The sequence below is a fragment of the Moschus berezovskii genome, chromosome 21 (genome assembly GCF_049115385.1).
Source record: "Moschus berezovskii isolate FMDL1 chromosome 21, NW_MosBer_1.0, whole genome shotgun sequence".
In the NCBI taxonomy this organism is placed as follows: domain Eukaryota; kingdom Metazoa; phylum Chordata; class Mammalia; order Artiodactyla; family Moschidae; genus Moschus; species Moschus berezovskii.
The window spans coordinates 5,996,471-6,014,824 of NC_142480.1; the positions used below are offsets into that span (position 1 = coordinate 5,996,471).

Below are 18,354 nucleotides of genomic sequence, written 5' to 3' on the forward strand. Positions count from 1 at the left end.
AGCCCGACTGACACTGGAGCAGTGGCTGGGAAGGAGAGATGGGGAGAAGGAGACCAGGGGGTGGGAGGCAAAGGATATCCTGCCTGCTTTTCAGGGGCCCATGGAGCCCAGGGCTTGTGCAGGGGTTTAAGAAGGGAGAGTGGTCCAACCAGTTCTCAGACAAGGCTATTTATTATCCCCAAAGCAGCTGGCTTTTCTGTCTGTCCTGTGTCACTCAGGAGGTGGGAATGCAGGCAGGGGGAAAGGCAAGAAAGGGATGCAGTTTAGGCTTAGGGCCTGTACAAGTGTGTCTCTCCTCAACGATGCAGGAGCAGTGGGTCTCAGGTGCTCTGGAGCCCTGGCCAGCCAAATGGGTGCTGTGAAAGCCCTGATCGGGGACCCACGTTTTAGCTTTTAAATGTGAAAAGAAACTACCTAAAGCGTGGTACATCTTCAGTTGGGTGGCAGCCCGCTGGCTTCAGGTTCTTTCGAGATGATGCAACTTGGGATAACTGATGGTCTGAGACACAGGCGAGCACAAGAACGGCATCATCGATAATCTTGGGGGTGGGGGTGGGGGGCTGGCAAGGCGGAGAAGGACTCCATAATGAGCTAGTTAAATTTACAGACAGGGCCAGAGAGAAGAGGAGCCCGGGAGGAGAGTGTGGGAGACAGCTGGGGATGAAGACCTAGGCTTCTGGTTTGTTTCAAAATGTTTGACCCAGATGGATATGGCTTTTAAAGCCGGAGGACAGACACAGCTATTAATAAAAACAAACACAAAACAACTCAGTGACAATATAAAGAGGGCAGGATGAGGGACAGTGGACTGACCAGGCAGAGAGGGAAGGGCCGTGAGCCGGCTGTGCCAGGCAGGGTGAATGGAGAGGCAAATGAACCCCAGCCTGAGACCTCCTGAAGGAAATAACGAGCCCGGGATAGATAACTCAACTCCAGTACAGGTGATTTTATTTTTCAACAACCCCCCCCCAAAAGGTTTCCTTGGAAGATTAGTAATTTTCCGTATGAGTTCACGATTTTGCAAAACAACTAGAGAGACCCAACATTTGACGCAGAAGTTAGGCTCACCATGTTAATTCCATGGTTGCCTTTTAAATTAGGTTTTGCTGTAGCTGTATGTTTTGAAGGCCGCTGTGCTTACAATTATCTTAACTCCCCAGGGTAGAGTGTATCTCCAGGTGTCCACGTATCTTTCAAAATTGGGCCTCTGATAAATTTCATCAGATCTGGGCCCCTCTGTTTTTTTGATAATTCTGGGAGGGGGGAGTGAAGTTTGTCCCCCTTCTGCACAGAAGGGAACCCCATATCATTAGAAGTGTGACATAAGTCAGCTGCTCTGATTCTAAGGGAGAGTAAAACCGTGTTCATCCAAGGTGTTATGCCAGGCTGATTTTATTCATTTGTAATTCACACCTGAGAGAAGACAGCCATGAGCATATTTTAACAACCCCTAGTATTTTTAAAGGGTAGTCTTTCCCTCCCTGAAAATTATGTACAGTGGCATTTTTTTTTTGAGGGTGGGAGGTGGGGGGTGGTGCTCTCTGTGCTTTGGCCTTGGTGATTTTTGTTTGGCCTTCAAAATATGTCGTAACAGAAAAGCGAGTCATTTCTCAAACGCCGGAGTGAACACAGTTGCTTCGGGGAAGCCAGCTTTAGGAACGTGGAGGGAGGCTGAGGTCAGATTGGGTGGGATGCTTTGGTGACCACTGTGCAGGGCTAACTGGGTCTTAGGGGTTCCAAAGGGCAGGCCAGCTTTGGGTGCACTGGGCAGTAATTAGCCTTCTGTCTCAGGGGAGCTGGAAGCAGGCAGAGCAGTTGGGTTCCCACATACCAGTTTCCCGCTGCAGAGCGCACCAGTTTCTAGCTCCTTATCAGAATCGAGCTCTTGGCGCTTGCCTTTGGGCTCAGAACACGGCTTGCCCTCACCTTCCCTTTTGCTTTTTCATCTCCTTTCTCCGATCACTTTGCATTCTCTGTTGCTTGTTGTGATAAAGACTTTCCAAAATAAACTTTAAGTTGAAATGGCTTTTGGTGGATGGCAAGGCTGCAACGCGCAGCGGTGCCTGGCGCCACTTGGCAGCTAGGGGGAGCTCGGTGCCCGTGTCATGCGCGGAGCCGGCGCCGCGAGGGGCCGGGACCGGGCTTCCATCAGCCGCGAGAGCCGTTTACGTTGCTGCAAAATGTCTTAAGTGTGAAGTTGTAATATTGATTTTCCTGCAGAGAGTCGAGCAGGACAAAATGAGAATATAAGTTTGAGAAATCTATTTTCAAGCTATCGGCATTGATTTACAAGCCTTCCCTAGGCAGATGGGGGGACAGTTTTTAATTTTTTTTTTTGAAAACAGTTGCAATGCTTAGTTTTGAACGGGTGTGTTTCCTCTGGTTCGTCTGTGGTCTTGACTTTATGAATTCCATTAGGTCGTCGAGGCACAGGGGATGGGGTGTGTGGGGGCGTCTGGGAAACGTGAACCTCGTTTTGTCATTTTGTATGTCACAGACCCTGGGATCTGCTGCTGCCTTGGGGAGTCATGTGTCTAAAACATCTTGATGAATGGATATCCTTTCAGCTCAGATTTTATAACACTCGGATTCTCAATTCCATTTATTAGGTAATGTTCCCACTGTACTAAGGGAAAAAGCATCAGTCCCCAAAGAGATAAAATGCCAACTCAAATAACATGTAAAACTTTGTTTGAGAGGAGTATGTGCTTGCGAGACCCAGCTTTGCTAATGCCTTTCACCCCGAACGGTGCCCTTTATGGACGGCCTTTAATGAGACTATTTCTCCCCTAACCGTGTAATTTCGTGCTGGGGAATATGTGTGCTTTTGATCACAGGATTTCTGGATCTATAATGTCTTCTTCTCCAAGTTCAAGAAATCTGCAGACAGCACAGTTAACCCTGAGTCTCCTGTGTTGAGTTCAGTCCATGGGCAGAAGAGGTTACGTGGAGACAGGAAAGGAGTGCTTTATTCTAACCTGAAAGAGAAATAAATTAGGTCAGACAAAAGCCTAGCGCTGTCATCAGCCGGGGAAAGAGCCTTCACTCTGCAGTACAGAGGGCCAGCAATTTATCTGATGATTTCTCTACTTCATTTAATGTTTGAATCAAGCCTGTTGTAAGCACATTGTGGCAGTGAGCTCATTTGACAACTCAGAGATAAAACGCCACTGTTGTCTTGAACCCTTGGACTGGGGCTGTGGCCTCTGGCCTGCAGAAAACCGTTAAAAAAAAAAGTCATTTCAGAAATCCCCAATCCTTTGCCTTGGAACTTGGGGGAGTTTCACAAGCTGTAACTAAATAGAGACCACAGGTTCGACAGCGTGTGAAGAAAATAATTATACGAGGAGGGTCAGGATGGGGTTCCTGACCTTTGGGGACCATCTCCTGCATCTCCTATGGCTTAAGGAAGGAACCTTTGGCAGTCTAGTTAGGTCCTACCTTTGGCTAAAACTCTCCAAGGACTTTGGACTGGGTTTGACGCTGTTGTCACATTTGGGAGGATGAGGGAAAATAAATGCTCTTTGGGGACTGTGGCCACCGTCAAGTTGTTGATGCTGGCCGAGCATCCTTCTCTGAAGGTAGTGTTAGCTTTGGGCCTACTGGCATTTTTTTCTTTTTTTTTTTTTTAAGGGAGAGGGCACGGCAGAACACCAGGGATGGATGTCTGTGTCACCCGGCTGCTCTGAGTATGGCTTTGTCACTTTCCAGCTCTCTGTTTAATCCCACGATGGGGCCTGGGGGCCTGTGTTCTGTCCTCCGTCCCTCATCCCACCCCCGTCCCTCATCCCACAGCCCTTCCTTCCCAGACAGCCAAACGTCAGTGAGATCTACCCGAGCTGTCGTCCCCTCCCCAAGAAAAGCCGTTTGCTGACCGGCTCCCTTGAGCAGTGGTTTTCCCCAGGCATGTATAAAAAGTGCCGAGAGCAGGCTATTTGGAGACACATGAAAGCAGAGGGACACACTTCGAGCGTCTTCCGCACGAGCCAGTGAGGGGAGAGAGGGGAGAAGCATCATTTTTTTACTGGCAAAAGTGACACCAGATCGCGGTTTGATTAATGGTGCTACAGTCACGGGGACTCTTCGTCCGGCATTTTGACATATGCAAGTCTTTTGTGTAGTTGCTGAAATTCAAGAAATTCATTCATTTCTTTTTTTCCGAGGCAGCTGATAATCTGCTTGGGTGTTGAATTAGCCAGCCCGAGCTCTGCTACGATAATGTAATCCCAGACCACACCGAATTAGGTAACTTCAAAGTAGAAAAAAAAAAAATCCTCTGTTTTACACAACTTTTTTATGACCCCCTTCGACTGAACTGCTGAAATGCAGATACACTTGAGAATGTTCTAACGAGTTCTATACTAAAACAGCAAGCAAAAATGACTCAGGAAAGTTGAGTGCCTGCGTTATTGTGATGAACGTGAGTGTCAGAAATGGATGCACTGCTGAGAATTAAAAAGCGGGGGGGAATCAAGTTTAAATTTCTGCCTTGGAAACGAGATGCTGGAAGCAGTTTCCGCTTTTGCTGTTTTGCTGTGAGCCTCAGAGCCTCGATTCCAGTTAAAGGCTCTCAGTCCAGCATCCTGTGTGGACGGTCCTTTTCTTCTGTTTAGCACCTTTGAAAAGGTGCAGCATTAAATAAAACAAATCTCTTCATTGGGGCTTGAAGAATGCTTTTATATGTTTTATTACGAGTTCTGTCGTGTCTGAAAATTTAAGGTGTTTGCAGGTTTATTGAATCTTCTGATTGTGTTTAGAAGGATTTCTATAGCAGAGCATTTTTCTTTAGGGAACTATCTGATTTTTCAAAACATAGGTCACTCCATGCTTTGGCATCATGGGCTTGACTTTTTTCTCAGTCACCTTGTAGTAGTGGATGGGCTCTGTGACTACACCTGAGCGGTGCTTTCCTTATTCGTGGGTTCTTTTTCCTGCGTTTGGATGTGTGAGACCGGCCTCCGGAGCTCAGTTTTGGGGGATCTGGAGAGGCGGGTACACTGGGGGAGGTGGGGAGTTTGGACTAAGTCTGTCGAGCAAGTTAGGGGAGTTTTCAGGGAGCCGATTTTAACATGCTTAAGTATCCTGAAACCAGGCATAGAGGACAGTGTGTGTATGTGTTCCTCCTACCCTCAGAACCCCCACCTTCCTGAAGAGTGCTGTCTGGGTTCTTCCTGCATCCCAAACATCTCCTCGGATCAGGAGTCCCCACTTCCCTGAAATGCAGGTCAAGCCTGGGCCTTCCGGTGATGGGCCCGGTCAGCCAGGCCCCAGGTCATCTTCATGGACAGGGAAATCCACATTACAGATAAGGTTGTGTCCCGGCCTCCTTCTTTCTGTCCAGATGTCAGAAATATGGAAGACTTCTCTTTGAGGTGGGTGCTGCATTTGGCATGGAGCAGGCAGAGAATGAGATGGCTGGATGGCATCACCGACTCTATGGACATGAGTTTGAGTGAACTCCGGGAGTTGGTGATGGACAGGGAGGCCTGGCGTGCTGTGATTCATGGGGTCTCAGAGAGTCGGACACGACTGAACGACTGAACTGAACTGACCTGAGGCAGGGCTTGGTGGGGTTGGTGGCAGGCCCTGGCCTGTACCCTTCCCTCCAGTGTGAATGTGGCCTGGGGCCTGGGCCCCCAGTGATGTGACACCTGGAGCAGACTGGAGTCCTCCTCCCACGAGGATGAGTGGTCCAGGAAGAGAGAGCCCAGACCTGTGGGATTTGCCTGGGACCAGCTCAGCTGCCCCCTCCCCGGGTCCAGCAGCAGCCCCAAGCCTTTCCTGGAGGCCACACGGGGCTGGGTCCTAACCCTTCGTGGCCCCTTGAGGACGTTCGAAACACGTGCCTGGCTCGGATGAGGCTCCTCTCCGACTCCTTTGCCGGCCCCGCGTGATTCCCTCCGAGCGGAGAACTTCATAAACCTCTTGTCGAGCCTTTAGGCGTCCTCTAGTCATAGATTATTTTCTCTGCCAGGAATTGATTCCTTCTCTGTCCCGTCTCCACCACCCACCCCCACCCACCCCTGCCCGCAACGGTTGTCATTTTCTCTTGGATCCAATAAATTAAACATTGATGGTGGTTCAGAAAGTGTGCTCCGTCGAGGGGTGCATTTTGGTGGCGTTTAGGGGTCTCGGCACCTTCTTGGATATTCATGGGGAGGAGAGTGACAAATCCTTTGGAGCTGGCTGGTGGAGGCTGTCTTCGTAGGAAGCAGGTGTAACGTGTCCTCCCGTCGGATGCGGCGCTCCGGCGCGTGGATGCTTAGCGCGTCTTGTAAACACGGGTAGAAATAGGATGGCGGCGGTGACGTCGGTGGCACAGGGTTCTGAGAGCCCGGCACCCCTCCCCCCACCTCCTTCCCCTACCCACCCCACCCCCATCACCGAAACAGTAATTCTCCATGGATTTCTCCTGGTCTGTGGCTTAGCCATTAAGGACAGAGATTTGGATTTGAATCAACGCAGGGTTAAGGGGACGCAGGCCTGTGTGCTCTGTGTGCGGCAGGGCACACGCTCTGTGCTCTGGGGACAGAAGGAGGCCTGCCCCTTGGTTGGAATTCCCCGAAGGGCAGGTGCAGGGGCAATTGTTAGAGGAGACCCAGGGCGGGCAGGCCCCTTGGAGCCCAGCGTGTGAGGGGGGTGGGGGTCCCTGGCCAGGTAAGGCCTGCTAAGCCTCTGCAGCTGCTGGGGGGGCCTGTGGACTGCTTGGCCCGGTCGGTGCTAATGATGTCTTTCCATTTCTGTCTTCTGCCCAAATTCCTTCCCGGTCAGCCCGAGGCGTGGGGGAACTGGTCTGAGGATCAAGTGTTTCCCCGTCCACTTTACAGGAATGTCCATTAGCATCTTCGAACCCTGATTTCATTGCTTCTAAGTGCATTTATGAGCCGGGAGGAGGCCTCGCCTTGTAAATGAAATGTGGTTTTGTTGTAAAAGAAAATGACAACAAACGTGTAACTGTGTGTGTGTGTAAATATGTGTTTGTCCATGTGCTTTAGGATGTCACGTTTCAGAACCCACCCCAGCCAGATACCTGCTGTTGGAACAAGTCATCGGCTGCACTCAGCCATCCTTCCTCCTGTTGAGTCAAACGTCTCAGCGATCCGTCGACTTTATTCGGCTCCTGACAGTGAGGGCAGCAGGGTTTTCCAGAGCTGCTGACTCTTGGGGGAGCTTTGCGTGAAAGCGGAAATTCTCTCCGAGGAAAGGACCTCATCTTTGCCTTCTTTTTTTTTTTTTTAAAAAAAAGCCTGGAGTTTGCAGGACAAGGCAGCCGGAGGGGCTGGTGTGTAGGGTCTGGGAGTTTGAAAGGCTGTTTTGTGTATATGTGACTTTCCTCTTTCCTGGTGCTTTCTTGTCTCTGCCTGGCAGTTTGGGCGACTCTGCCTGTCACAGCGGGGGCCCGGTCTTCTGAGCCTGTGCGGGGCAGTGGCTCTCCACCCGCACCCACAGGACTGAGGAAGGAGAGTTTGGGGGAGGCAGGCCCCGTCTCACTGTGCCCTTCTCTGAGCCTGGGCAAGTGGCTCTTTCTCCTTTCATTTCTTCTGTGAGCGATCGGCTTCTAAGAAGGGACACAGGCGCACATGCACACACATGCACCCCCACGCCCAGCTCCGTATCCGCCTGCCAGAGGAAATGAAACCACAGCCCGCCTTTGGGGGTGTCTCCGAAGGCCTCAATCATGAGATTCAGCAAGCTGTCTTGGTCCACCCGCTCTGACCTAAAAGCTTGACAGTTTGGGGGTTCGGGGTGACGCTGCTACCTTCCTGGGAAGTGCCTCCCGCAGCAGCCAGAGCCCAGGGCTCCACGCCCTGAGGGGGTGGGGTGGGGTGGGGTGGGCAGAGGAAACCCCAATCCTTGAAGTTGGGCAAACACCCCCTGTCATCTTCAGGAGTTTTACTTTCAGCACTGCACGTGGGAGGGGAAGGAGATGTTTTTGTTTCTTTTCCTCCTGGTCGCCTTTGGAGGAGGCAGAGGGCTGGACCCTGGGTCTGGGGACCCGAGTTCAGAGCTTGTCTTCGGGACGGGACCCCAGCAGGCCCTGGCTGCCCAGGCTGGCTGGCTGGCTGCAAGAGGGCTGGAGGCAGAACTCAGACCTGCAGCCCAGTTAACGGCTTCGGATACTTTCAAACTCAATTACTGGGGCTCACGAGGCTTGCAGCAGGAGGAAAGTGAAAAGGCAGAGACTGCCAAATAAAGGAAGGAATACCAGATGTTACCAAAACAAAACAAAACAAAAAAAGGAGGAAAAAGAAAAAGTGCTGGTACAGAGTCCCTTAGCAAAAGATGGAGAGAAGAATGAATACCTATCAACAGGCCTGCGTGACCTGTGCTTATTTTTAAATTAGCCTGTTTCTTTTGCAAGAGAAAAGAAGTTTGAGATTATGTAGCCTAAAATCCCCCAGCAGAGAGGAACTATTCAGGCTTCTTCTCAAAATTCCCACCGGGGAGAACCGACTGACGGACTCGGCTGAAAAAGTTTAATGAAAAGCAAAACCAAGACAAGGGAAGCCAAGATGAAATTAGATGACAGAAAACATCTCCCTGTCCACAGAAAGGATGGTCAGGTTGGGGTTCGGATGGATGAACTATTGTCTTTTTTTTATTTTATATCAGATGCCCTTACAGATGCCGCTGCGTGCCAGGTCTGCTCAGGAGGGCCAGTTACCTCCACTCTTCCTACCACAGAACTCACCCCTGTTTGATTTGAATTCTCGATCTCAATTTGTCCTTTTTTTTTTTTGCTTTTTCAGCTCATTTCCTTTGTGCCTCTCTTTCTCTCTCTCTTTTTTTTTAACAAAACAATATTTTGACATCCTCCTCCCATTTATTAAGAGTTCCTTCTCTAAAAATGGTGCACAATACATCCTTATATTTCTAAAGAACTGTTTTCACAGCCCTCTCCTTTGGCTCTGAAATTATGTATATGTAATTGGTAATTAAAGGTGCGAGCTTTTCAATATAAACAGTATTGCTCAATGTTAGATTATTAAAGGGAAAAGAGGCACCGAATAATTACCTTTAACATTCTGACAAACCGTGCGCGGGGAACCCGGTACCCCTAGAAACACTGTTCGGCATGAGGGTTGTGATTACATTTTAACCATAGCAAAGCATCTTTTCATAAAATAAATTGGTAAATTAATTATGTAGCATTGTCTTCCAACTCTTTTTTAAGTAAACTCTGATTTCTTTTTAAAGTGTAATTAATGGTTTCTGGGGCCGCCTTTGTGCACACTGTTTTCTCTTACCTTCTAGGTTCTTTCTTTTTTTTTTGTTAGAGGTATGCAGACAAGAGATTTTGGATTTCTTCATCTGCGGGGTGTTTTTGGGCGGCCACATTGCCAGCGCATTTCTACATGTAATTCATCGAGGGCTCTGTCTGCTTTTCTAGAAGCCCAGGCGGGATCTCAGGTTGTCGCTTCCCTTCTCCGTGACACCTGGGCGCCTCCCCGCGCGTGCATAGTTCACGCGTGTTCCATGTCCTGTGCCGTCTGCTGGGTCTCACACACGGACTCTCACAGGCCCTGAAGAAGCTCGTGCTCCGAACACACAGAGCAGTGATTTATAATGTAGGGTGGAAGATGCCACAGAATTTTTTCCTTAAATTATCTGTTCTTTGGCTCTGGCCCGTCAATAACTTCACTGCCACGGAATGTGTTTTCCCCCACTCCGTTTCTTCTCTCTGTTCTTCTGTGGTTTTCATTATCCTTTCTTAAATGCCATACAACTTAAAACGTACCTGCCTCCTCAGGTTTCAGACCCCTGCCTGCCCCCTGGCTTCTCGGAAGACCCTACCACCGGTGCTGCCTACATGGCCATTGACATTAGCTCTTGACAAATTCCACCTCGAGTTTGCTCAGACCCTGAGCGTGGAGGCAACTTCACTGTCCAGTTGCCTTATTTATGACCTGTTGGTTGGCTGCGTCTCCCAGGTTTTCCTGAGGGGGTTGCTGCTTTTTGAGGCATTTATTAGCTTCAAAATATTTGGGTCCCTTGCCCCCTACAAAACAAAAATGAAAGGAGGTAGGTAGATCGGCTGCTAAAGAAATATGAAAACGTACAGCCCATTGCAAGTGTGGTTTGTCATCTGCCAAGAAATGCTTTTGGAGTCTGAAGAGTTTTTTTTTTTTTCTCTTTTCTTTTTACTGGGAGTGAAATAAAAACCGACCAACGAAAAAGGACAGTAGGGAGTTGGTGAGTGTCGGCAAAATCTACAAAGCGATGGAAGTCTGACCAGGAGCAGAGTGTTTGGCAGGGAAGCCGGCTGCCTCGTTCAGCTGACTAGCCGCGTCTCTTCCCTGCATTTTTTTTTTTCCCCTTCGATATTTCTTTCTGAACCAATGCTCACTTGTTGCTTTCTGAGCCCGGGTCCTTTCTTTCTGTTGGAAAGACCAGCCCCGGGATGCCCGTCTGGGTTTCTGTTTTCCTGTCTGGTGTGCAGCCAGGTCTCAGGTAGAGGAATGCAAGCAGGGGCGCTCATGAATGGGGAGGACCTGAATGAAAGGTAGAGGGAAGAGGGGTGTGTGACTCCTGCCCGAGCAGGGAGAAACAGCTCTGGCTCACCGTCCTAGGCCTTGACTGCCCTGAGAGCCTTTAAAAAAAAAAAAAGATAGCCTGAAGCTTGACTCCCAGTGTCATTGGTCTAGGGTACTGTCTGGGTGACCTGGGAGTTTTCAAAGTTCCCAGGTGGTTCTGAGATGTTGCAGAGTTTTTGAGATGCCTCTCCATCATGCTGCCACCAAGTTGGGGATGGTCCAGCCCCCGGTGGAACCAGGATGTGTGTGGATGTGCAGGTGGTCATGTGCGTGTCCGTATGCTGAACTGATGGAAAACTGGCAGGAAATAAACTAGAAAGCCATAAGATCCGCGCCGCTTAAGGGGCAACCTCTGGGAGCTGCAAGGGCTGCGCCCGGAGCCTCAGTTTGCCCATCTGTGGCATGCAGGATGGCGAACCCCTTACCTCCAGGAGTCTTGCGGGGGGAACGTGGTGAACCTCGCGCATCCCGCAGCGGAGGGGCCTGCCTCTCGGTGGGGAAGGGTGGGACGAACGATGGGTCCTGTGACTCCTTAAGCCCATCTTGTCTTCTCTGCCCCTCCCCTTGTGCTTTCTCTCTCCAGCAGAGCCTGAGCATGTGGAGGCCGCCATCCTCGCGGAAGACGGGGGTCTGGAGATAGAGGAGCCCGGCAGCCTGGGGCTGATGGTGGGTGGCCCCGACCCTGACCTGCTCACCTGTGGACAGTGTCAGATGAACTTCCCCCTGGGAGACATCCTGGTTTTTATAGAGCACAAGAAGAAGCAGTGTGGCGGCAGCCTGGGGGCCTGCTATGACAAAGGCCTGGACAAGGGCAGCCCTCCGCCCTCCTCACGCTCTGAGCTCAGGAAAGTGTCCGAGCCGGTGGAGATTGGGATCCAGGTGACCCCCGACGAGGATGACCACCTGCTGTCACCCACGAAAGGCGTCTGCCCCAAGCAGGAGAACCTCGCAGGTATGGAATGTTGCCCTCGCCCGGCCGCTGCAGTCACCCCAACCCCTCGGGTCCCAGGCCTGCCCTCGCCCCTTGCTGTGTTGGGGGGGCTCGCCCTCTGTCTGAGGGTGGCGGTGCTGGGAGGGCCCGTGGGGCTACCAGGATGGGCTCACCCTTGCCGAGGGGCTGCCATCCGGGTGACCCTTGGGGAGAGACAGGCCTGGGGCTCAGAGAGGCCCAGCGGGCTGAGGGTTGCTTTGCTTTTGGCAACGGACTCTGTGGTGGGGGCCTCATCCACAGCTGGCCGGGAGGGCAGGACGGACCTAGGGAAGGCTAGCTGGCCCTGACTTTGCTGGTGTTCTTGGCTTAGTCTCTGGCTTTGGAGCCCGACTGTCTCGCGTTGGAATCTCTTCTTCACATCTTGGACAAAGTCAGTTTCCCCATCTGTGAAGTGGAGGAATGAGACCTATCTGTTGCGGGTCGTTGTGAGGCTTGATGTGATGTTGCGTGTGGGCAGGGCCTGCTGGGGGCGCTCGTTTTCCTCATCTACTCTGGCCTCAGTTTTCCATCTGTCTAAAGAGGCCCCTTCTGATGTTGCCTGGTCCTAGCAGTGGGCCCGGGGAGGGGTTCGTGGGGACCTGGCTGGAGCCGGTGCTCCTTGGGGTAGGTTGGCCATCGCCTCTGGCACGCCCACCTGGACGGCTGGCTTTGGTCACCTGAAGAACAGGTGCAGGGGCTGGTGTCTTCCTGCAGGCCCGGGGAGTTGGCCTCAAGTTCTGTTTGGGTCAAGGCCACGGCATGCCAGGGCCTCCTTCAGGGAGCCCGAACTCCTTGCAGCCCAGAGTGGTGGCTTCCGGTTTGTCCTCCTGAGCTCAGGGCCCAGGTTGGCCTGGGTTTCCTAGAAGCGGTGGGATGCTCTTGGAGTGCGTACAGGGCTTGGATCCTTCCAGGAGACTTCGGACGAGCTCCTTCGGGGTCCGAGCCTCAGTTTCTCCCGGTGTCACCAGGAGGAACAGTCCTGGCGCTCCAGGTGGGTAGGTTCAAAGAGCAGGAGCTCCATAAATGCTTTGCCAGTGGAGCTTTTCTCCTGGGGGTACCTTCTGGTGCTGCAGCATGCAAGCAGGTGGCTGGCTGAGAAGACTGTATCCATCTCCACCGCGTCTGGGTCATGGAAGCCAGCGGAGATGCTGGGCGGACTGAGGCTTTGGGTGCTACTTGGGGTAGGGGGGTGAACCTGGTGGAACCAGGGCACTCTGCTCCCATGGGTGGGACAGATGAACGTGGCCAGGAAACCCCCCACCCCACCCCACCATCACCCAGGAGGCAGTTAGTCAGGTGACGCAACAATCCCAGCTGCTCTGGGGCAGCCACCGGGCAGCTCTGACCCTGAGCCTCCCTTTGCCCATCTGTACAATGGGGTTAATGAACTCTTGTCTCTGGCCTGCAGTCGAGAGCTGAGTCCTGCAGGCATGGGCTGGGCCCTGGAGAGACCCTGTCCAACCAGACTGGCCTGTGGGGCTGGCCTTCTGGCGGGTGTCCTAGCGTGAAATCTCCCACACTCTTAACTTGCCCAGGGCGTTGAGAAAAGTGTCCGACGTGTTCAGGCCAAGGTCCCGTCAGCCCCGGTTTCTCGGAGCACCGAAGGAGGTCTGAGTGACCCTGTGTCCCTTAGGCTGGAGCCCTGACGCGGAGGAAGGTGCTGGGCTCCTTTTGTCTGTGTTTCTTTTCTTTGTCTGACGCTGAGAGATGGTTTTCACCAGTGGCACAGACACCTGGCATCAGTGCCCACAGACCTTTAGGGAGAGGCTTCTGCCGACGAGAAGGGCCCCATCCATGGTGCAATGGAAAGGCTTTCTGCTTTCGCCAGGGCCCATCCAAATCCTCATTTCACAGAGAAGGTATTTTCCAGTGAGAGGCCGCAGATCGTTGTGGGTAGGTTTGTTTAAGAAAGCGACTAAATATGATTTCATAAAAGGCAAAGTTAATCTCCAAGGCGGCTTTGTCCTCACCCTCTACACCCCGCCGCCGCCCTCTGCCCCCTCCCTTTCTCGGGGTTGTAATACTGCAGCGGCCTACAGTATTTTTATTCTGTGTGTGACGAAAGATATTCTTGGCCTTTTCTGTTCAGCAACAGGACGAATGGATTTCTTCATTCTCGAAAAAATATGTAAAATAATCCCTTAGAAGTCTAAGGAGATATGTTTGTTCAAAGCATTTAAAATGTTATTTTAATCAAAGGCACGAGACAGTCTCCATGCTGTGTCAGCTAAAGACGACCATTCCGTTTTAACAGCCCATCATGATTTTTCCTTCCAAGGCTCCTTTTTTGCCTTTTCCCCTCCCTACTTTGACACCAACTTTTTCCTTCTTCTTCTTCTTTTTTTTTTAAATTTAATAAAAAGGAAAGATTAAAGAATAAAAACTTCAGTAGCTCAAATGTATAAAGTCATTTAATATGGTGGGAGCATTAATTATTTTAGCTTAATTGAATTCTGAGGACTGCAGTAGTTGCATTTTTGTAGACAAGCCCTGTTTATTATTTCTCTGTGTAGATTAACAGTAAAGGAAACACAGATAACTTTTAGTTATTTATTGTAAAATAAATGTGTCAATTCATGTGTAAAGCAAGCTGCTCAAAGATAATTGAGTCTTTATATTTTAAGAGGGGGACTAGGAATTCCAGGCGCTTCTCCGCCCGGGCTTCCGGAAATCTACACAGCTGTTGCCCCAGCCCCGGGCACTGCTGGCCTTGCCCAGGCCTTTCCTGTCCCTGCTTCCTGGCTGTGGCTGGGAGGGGATGCTCCAGCCTGTCCACGCACCCCTGTCATCCCCGGAGCTGGCCCTGGTTGGTAGCTGATCTGGGTGGTGCTGATTTCTAGGACTTGGCCTCTGGCTTGGTGGTCTGAGGCGGGGCGCCCACGTGGCCGTGAGGGTCCCGCTGTTCCTGGAGCCCACAGTCTGAGCATGGTCCAGATAGGCAGGTTGCAACTCTCTTCCTACCGGGTGCTTCTAGGTGCTGGGCTCCAGAGATGGGCTGGGCAGGGCTGGTCTGTAAATATGTGGGGGTCCCTTCCACTGTTAGGGGCTTCCCCAGTGGTTCTGTAGTTAAGAATCCACCTGCCAATATAGGCGATGCAGGAGACATGGGTTCGATCCCTGGGTTGGAAAGATCCCTTGTAGGAGGGGGCATAGCAAACCACTCCAGTATTCTTGCCTGGAGAATTCCCATGGACAGAGGAGCTTGGCGGGCTGCGGTCCATAGGGTTGCAAAGAGTTGGACACGAAGTGACTGAGCCCTGTGTGCACTTCCACTATTAAGGACATCCCCAGGGTGAGAACTGAGCTGGAATTCTGTGAGTCATTACCCCAGAGTGGCACTCGTTCCTTGGGATGGTATTCTGGAGATGGGTATAAAGAGATTAGTTAACTCCTTTTTTTTTTTTAAAATGATAGAGGAGTAGGAGAGTGGAGAGAGAATGTTTCTGAAGCCTTGTCTCCTAGGGCTGCGGTCTCCAAGCTTTCTGGCCCCAGGGACTGATTTCGTGGAAGACAATTTTTCCACTGACCGGGGTGGTGGTGGGGTGGTTTGGATTCAAGCACATTACATTTCTTGTGCACTTTACTGCTGTTATTGTTACGTCAGCTCCACCTCAGACCATCAGGCATTAGATCCTGGAGGTCGGGGACCCCTGTCCTATTGCATTCACTCATTCATTCAACCTTACCTCCTGCCCTTCCCCCACCCTGGACATCCCCACTGGAAAGAGCCCCTATGGGGCAGGAGCATGGTGGGAGGGTGGCCATGTGGGGACATGGCCAGAGTGTGAGCTGCCCTGCCCTTGATGTGTACAGTTGAGTTCCGGGGTGCTGCCTTTTGACCGTGTGCTGGGGCTGGAGGAGGTCCCTTGAGCTTCTGTCCAAGCCCCCCTGCAGATGGAGGGCTGGTGCTGGCCAGAGGTAGGGGCTTTGGCTGGAGATCTGACCCAGGGGCAGGCATCTGATACACGTCTACCTGTATAGGAGTTCTTCCTGTTTCTTAGATCCCTTCCTGCCACATCCTCCCTGCCTCTGAGGAGGGTTCTGATGGAGCTCGGGGACCCATCCATCGAGGGCAGCAGGAGTAGTGAACTCTGGAAGGGGAGGTGAGCAGGGTCCAGGCTTTGCCAAGAGCATGAGTCTCTGAGCTCTTCTCTGGGATGGACATCCCGAGGAGGGGTGAGGCGCAGCGGGGTTAGGGGTGTCTGGGTTTGCCATCCGCACTGGGGAGCCCAAGTCTGCGCCCCGCCCTGCTTTCTGCCGGCCACTCGCAGTGTTACATGCCCTTCTGAGCTGCAGGGTCCTCATCTACCTAACGATAATTGCAACGTTTAGAAAGGATGTGTGCGTGGCGTGCATGCTGTGACTACGAGTAGGCCCCTCGTCCTTCAGGGATGCTCTGCTGTCTCTCTCTGGCTCCATCATCTCCTGGTGTTGGAATGGTGACCATTGGTCTCCCTGGGATCTGGGAGAAATTTCCACTGGGTTCTGAGGCTGCCCATCAGAAACAACCTCAGGACGACAGTCGTGGGTCCTGTCCAGTGTGTGGACCTTCCTTTCCCATCTGCGGTCACATTGCTGTCATCTGGTGACAACGTGAGGGCAGGTCGCCCGGGAGGAGGGGTCTGGGCGGTTGAAGGAGCGAGATGCTCTGGTGCTGGTCGGCCAGGGTGGGATTTCTGAGCCCACCCAGGCGAGTCGCTTTACTTTTCTGGATCCCGGTTTCCTCGTCTGCACCTGCTTTTTTGGCTTCATGCTCAGAATTCAATGAAATGAGAGTGTTAAGCGCCCACCCGGCACAGGGTCTGGGCTCAGGGAGACCCCTGAGAAATGGAAGCGTCTGGAAAGCTTTGAAAAGAGTGTGGACCCCGCCTGGCGGTGTGTGAGATGCTTGCCTTTCAGAGTCAGTGTCCTGAAAACTTATCTTGGATGTCTCTCAGCCATTCCCTCCAGATTCCGCCTTAGAATTTCCACTGTATAGCTCCTGATCACAGGTATTTCATTTTTGTGCGTTATCACCCCTACCACAACCAAATGAAGCTATCAAGGGAGGAATGAGCCATCAGCTGTCAGCCATAGGTTTGTCTTTTCTTTGCTCTTTCCCCCAAACGCCAAGTGTCAGCTTTCTGGAGAAATGCAGGAGACAGGCAGCAGGTGACAGAAGGTGGCAGACCCCCCTGGGCTGGAGGCGGCGGGCAGGTCTGTGCCGTGATAGCTCCACCTGGTTCCTTTATCAGGAACCTTCCTGGTAAAGGAACCTGGAAGGACTGGAGATTCACCTGTGGGTGGAGGGCAGGGTTCACGTAGCAGGCAAGGCATAGGCCAGGGCTTTGGTTTGGGGTCCCAGTGACAAAATGCATTGCAGAAAAGGGCTTCTGCTCATCCAGGGGATTTACACTGCTGCTTGGAGAAGGTTCGTTTCAGACTGTAAAAAATAAATAAAATAAATGTGAGAAAAGAATATTAGCTTGGCCAGTGGGAAAAACTAAATAACTTGCTCGTGCTGGAAACTGGAGATAAACCCTACTTGCAGGTTGTCTTAAAAAAAACCTGCATTTGATATATTTAGAGTTGTTATTTTCCCTTCAAATTAAGATTAGTTAAATCCATGTGTGTTGTGGCATGGATTATATATTTTTATTATTAAATTGTGACAGCTAATTATTAGTTCTGTCTGCACCAAGGAGTTGTGGCCTGTTCTGTCTGAGGGACATGGCCTTAGGTTCTGGCTGGGGTGCTGGGCATTGCAGGACTGACCTCAGAGCTTGGGCAGGGCTGGTGGGTGGTGGGTAAGTGGGGGCCAACCTGGTCACCCATTGAGCTCGGTGCTTTTCTTGGGCTGAAATCTCACCTTGAAACAGATACTGTTAACCCCACTCTGAAATAGATGTTTCTAATCCCACTTTGAGTTGGGGCTCAGAGAGGTTTAGGACTTGCCCGAGGTCACACAGCAAAGTGGAATCAGACTCGGGTCTGCCTGGCTTCTTCATATTGCACAGAGTATGTAGGCTTTTAGGGAAAGGGACTCTAATTTGCCTGGCTGGTGGAGCCGTTGATGGCAGGCACTATCTCCAGACCCCATTCAAGGTGTTCTTTGAAGCCTGTCTCAGGTGTGACCCTTGGAAACACTGCCAGGAAACCTCAGGCCCCCAGAAACCTTGATGCAGTCCTAGACATGCCCATACAGTTGCCCACACTTCCTGGTGAAGGTTTGGAGACACAGGTGGCAGAAGAGCAATAAAATAAAAGCAATAATTCAAATGGACCAGGGCTAGAACTGATATTTTGGCGGTGACTTGTTGTAGGATCTTCAGCTAAGTGTCCACCTCTCCAAATCTCAGTTTCCTGTAAAATGGAGTTAATCCTTCTTATCGGTCAGTTCAGTTCAGTTCAGTTCAGTCACTCAGTCGTGTCCGACTCTTTGCGACCCCATGAATCACAGCACGCCAGGCCTCCCTGTCCATCACCAACTCCCGGAATTCACTCAAACTCATGTCCATCGAGTCAGTGATGCTATCCAGCCATCTCATTCTCTGTTGTCCCCTTCTCGTTCTGCCCCCAATCCCTCCCAGCATCAGACTCTTTTCCAGTGAGTCAACTCTTCGCATGAGGTGGCCAAAGTATTGGAGTTTCAGCTTTAGCATCAGTCCTTCCAATGAACACCCAGGATTGATCTCCTTTAGAATGGACTGGTTGGATCTCCTTGCAGTCCAAGGGACTCTCAAGAGTCTTCTCCAACACCACAGTTCAAAAGCATCAATTCTTCGGCGATCAGCTTTCTTCACAGTCCAACTCTCACATCCATACATGACCACGGGAAAAACCATAGCCTTGACTAGACGGACCTTTGTT

General features: G+C 51.4%; 1 protein-coding gene across 1 annotated transcript in view; it reads left to right on the forward strand.

Moving 5' to 3' along the window:
- The window catches only part of BCL11B (BCL11 transcription factor B), a 103,324-nt gene that overhangs the window by 3,345 nt on the left and 81,625 nt on the right, over nucleotides 1-18,354 (forward strand). Inside the window, 1 exon segment of the mRNA XM_055418510.2 lies at nucleotides 11,119-11,487. Coding sequence (XP_055274485.1) covers nucleotides 11,119-11,487 — 369 coding nt within the window.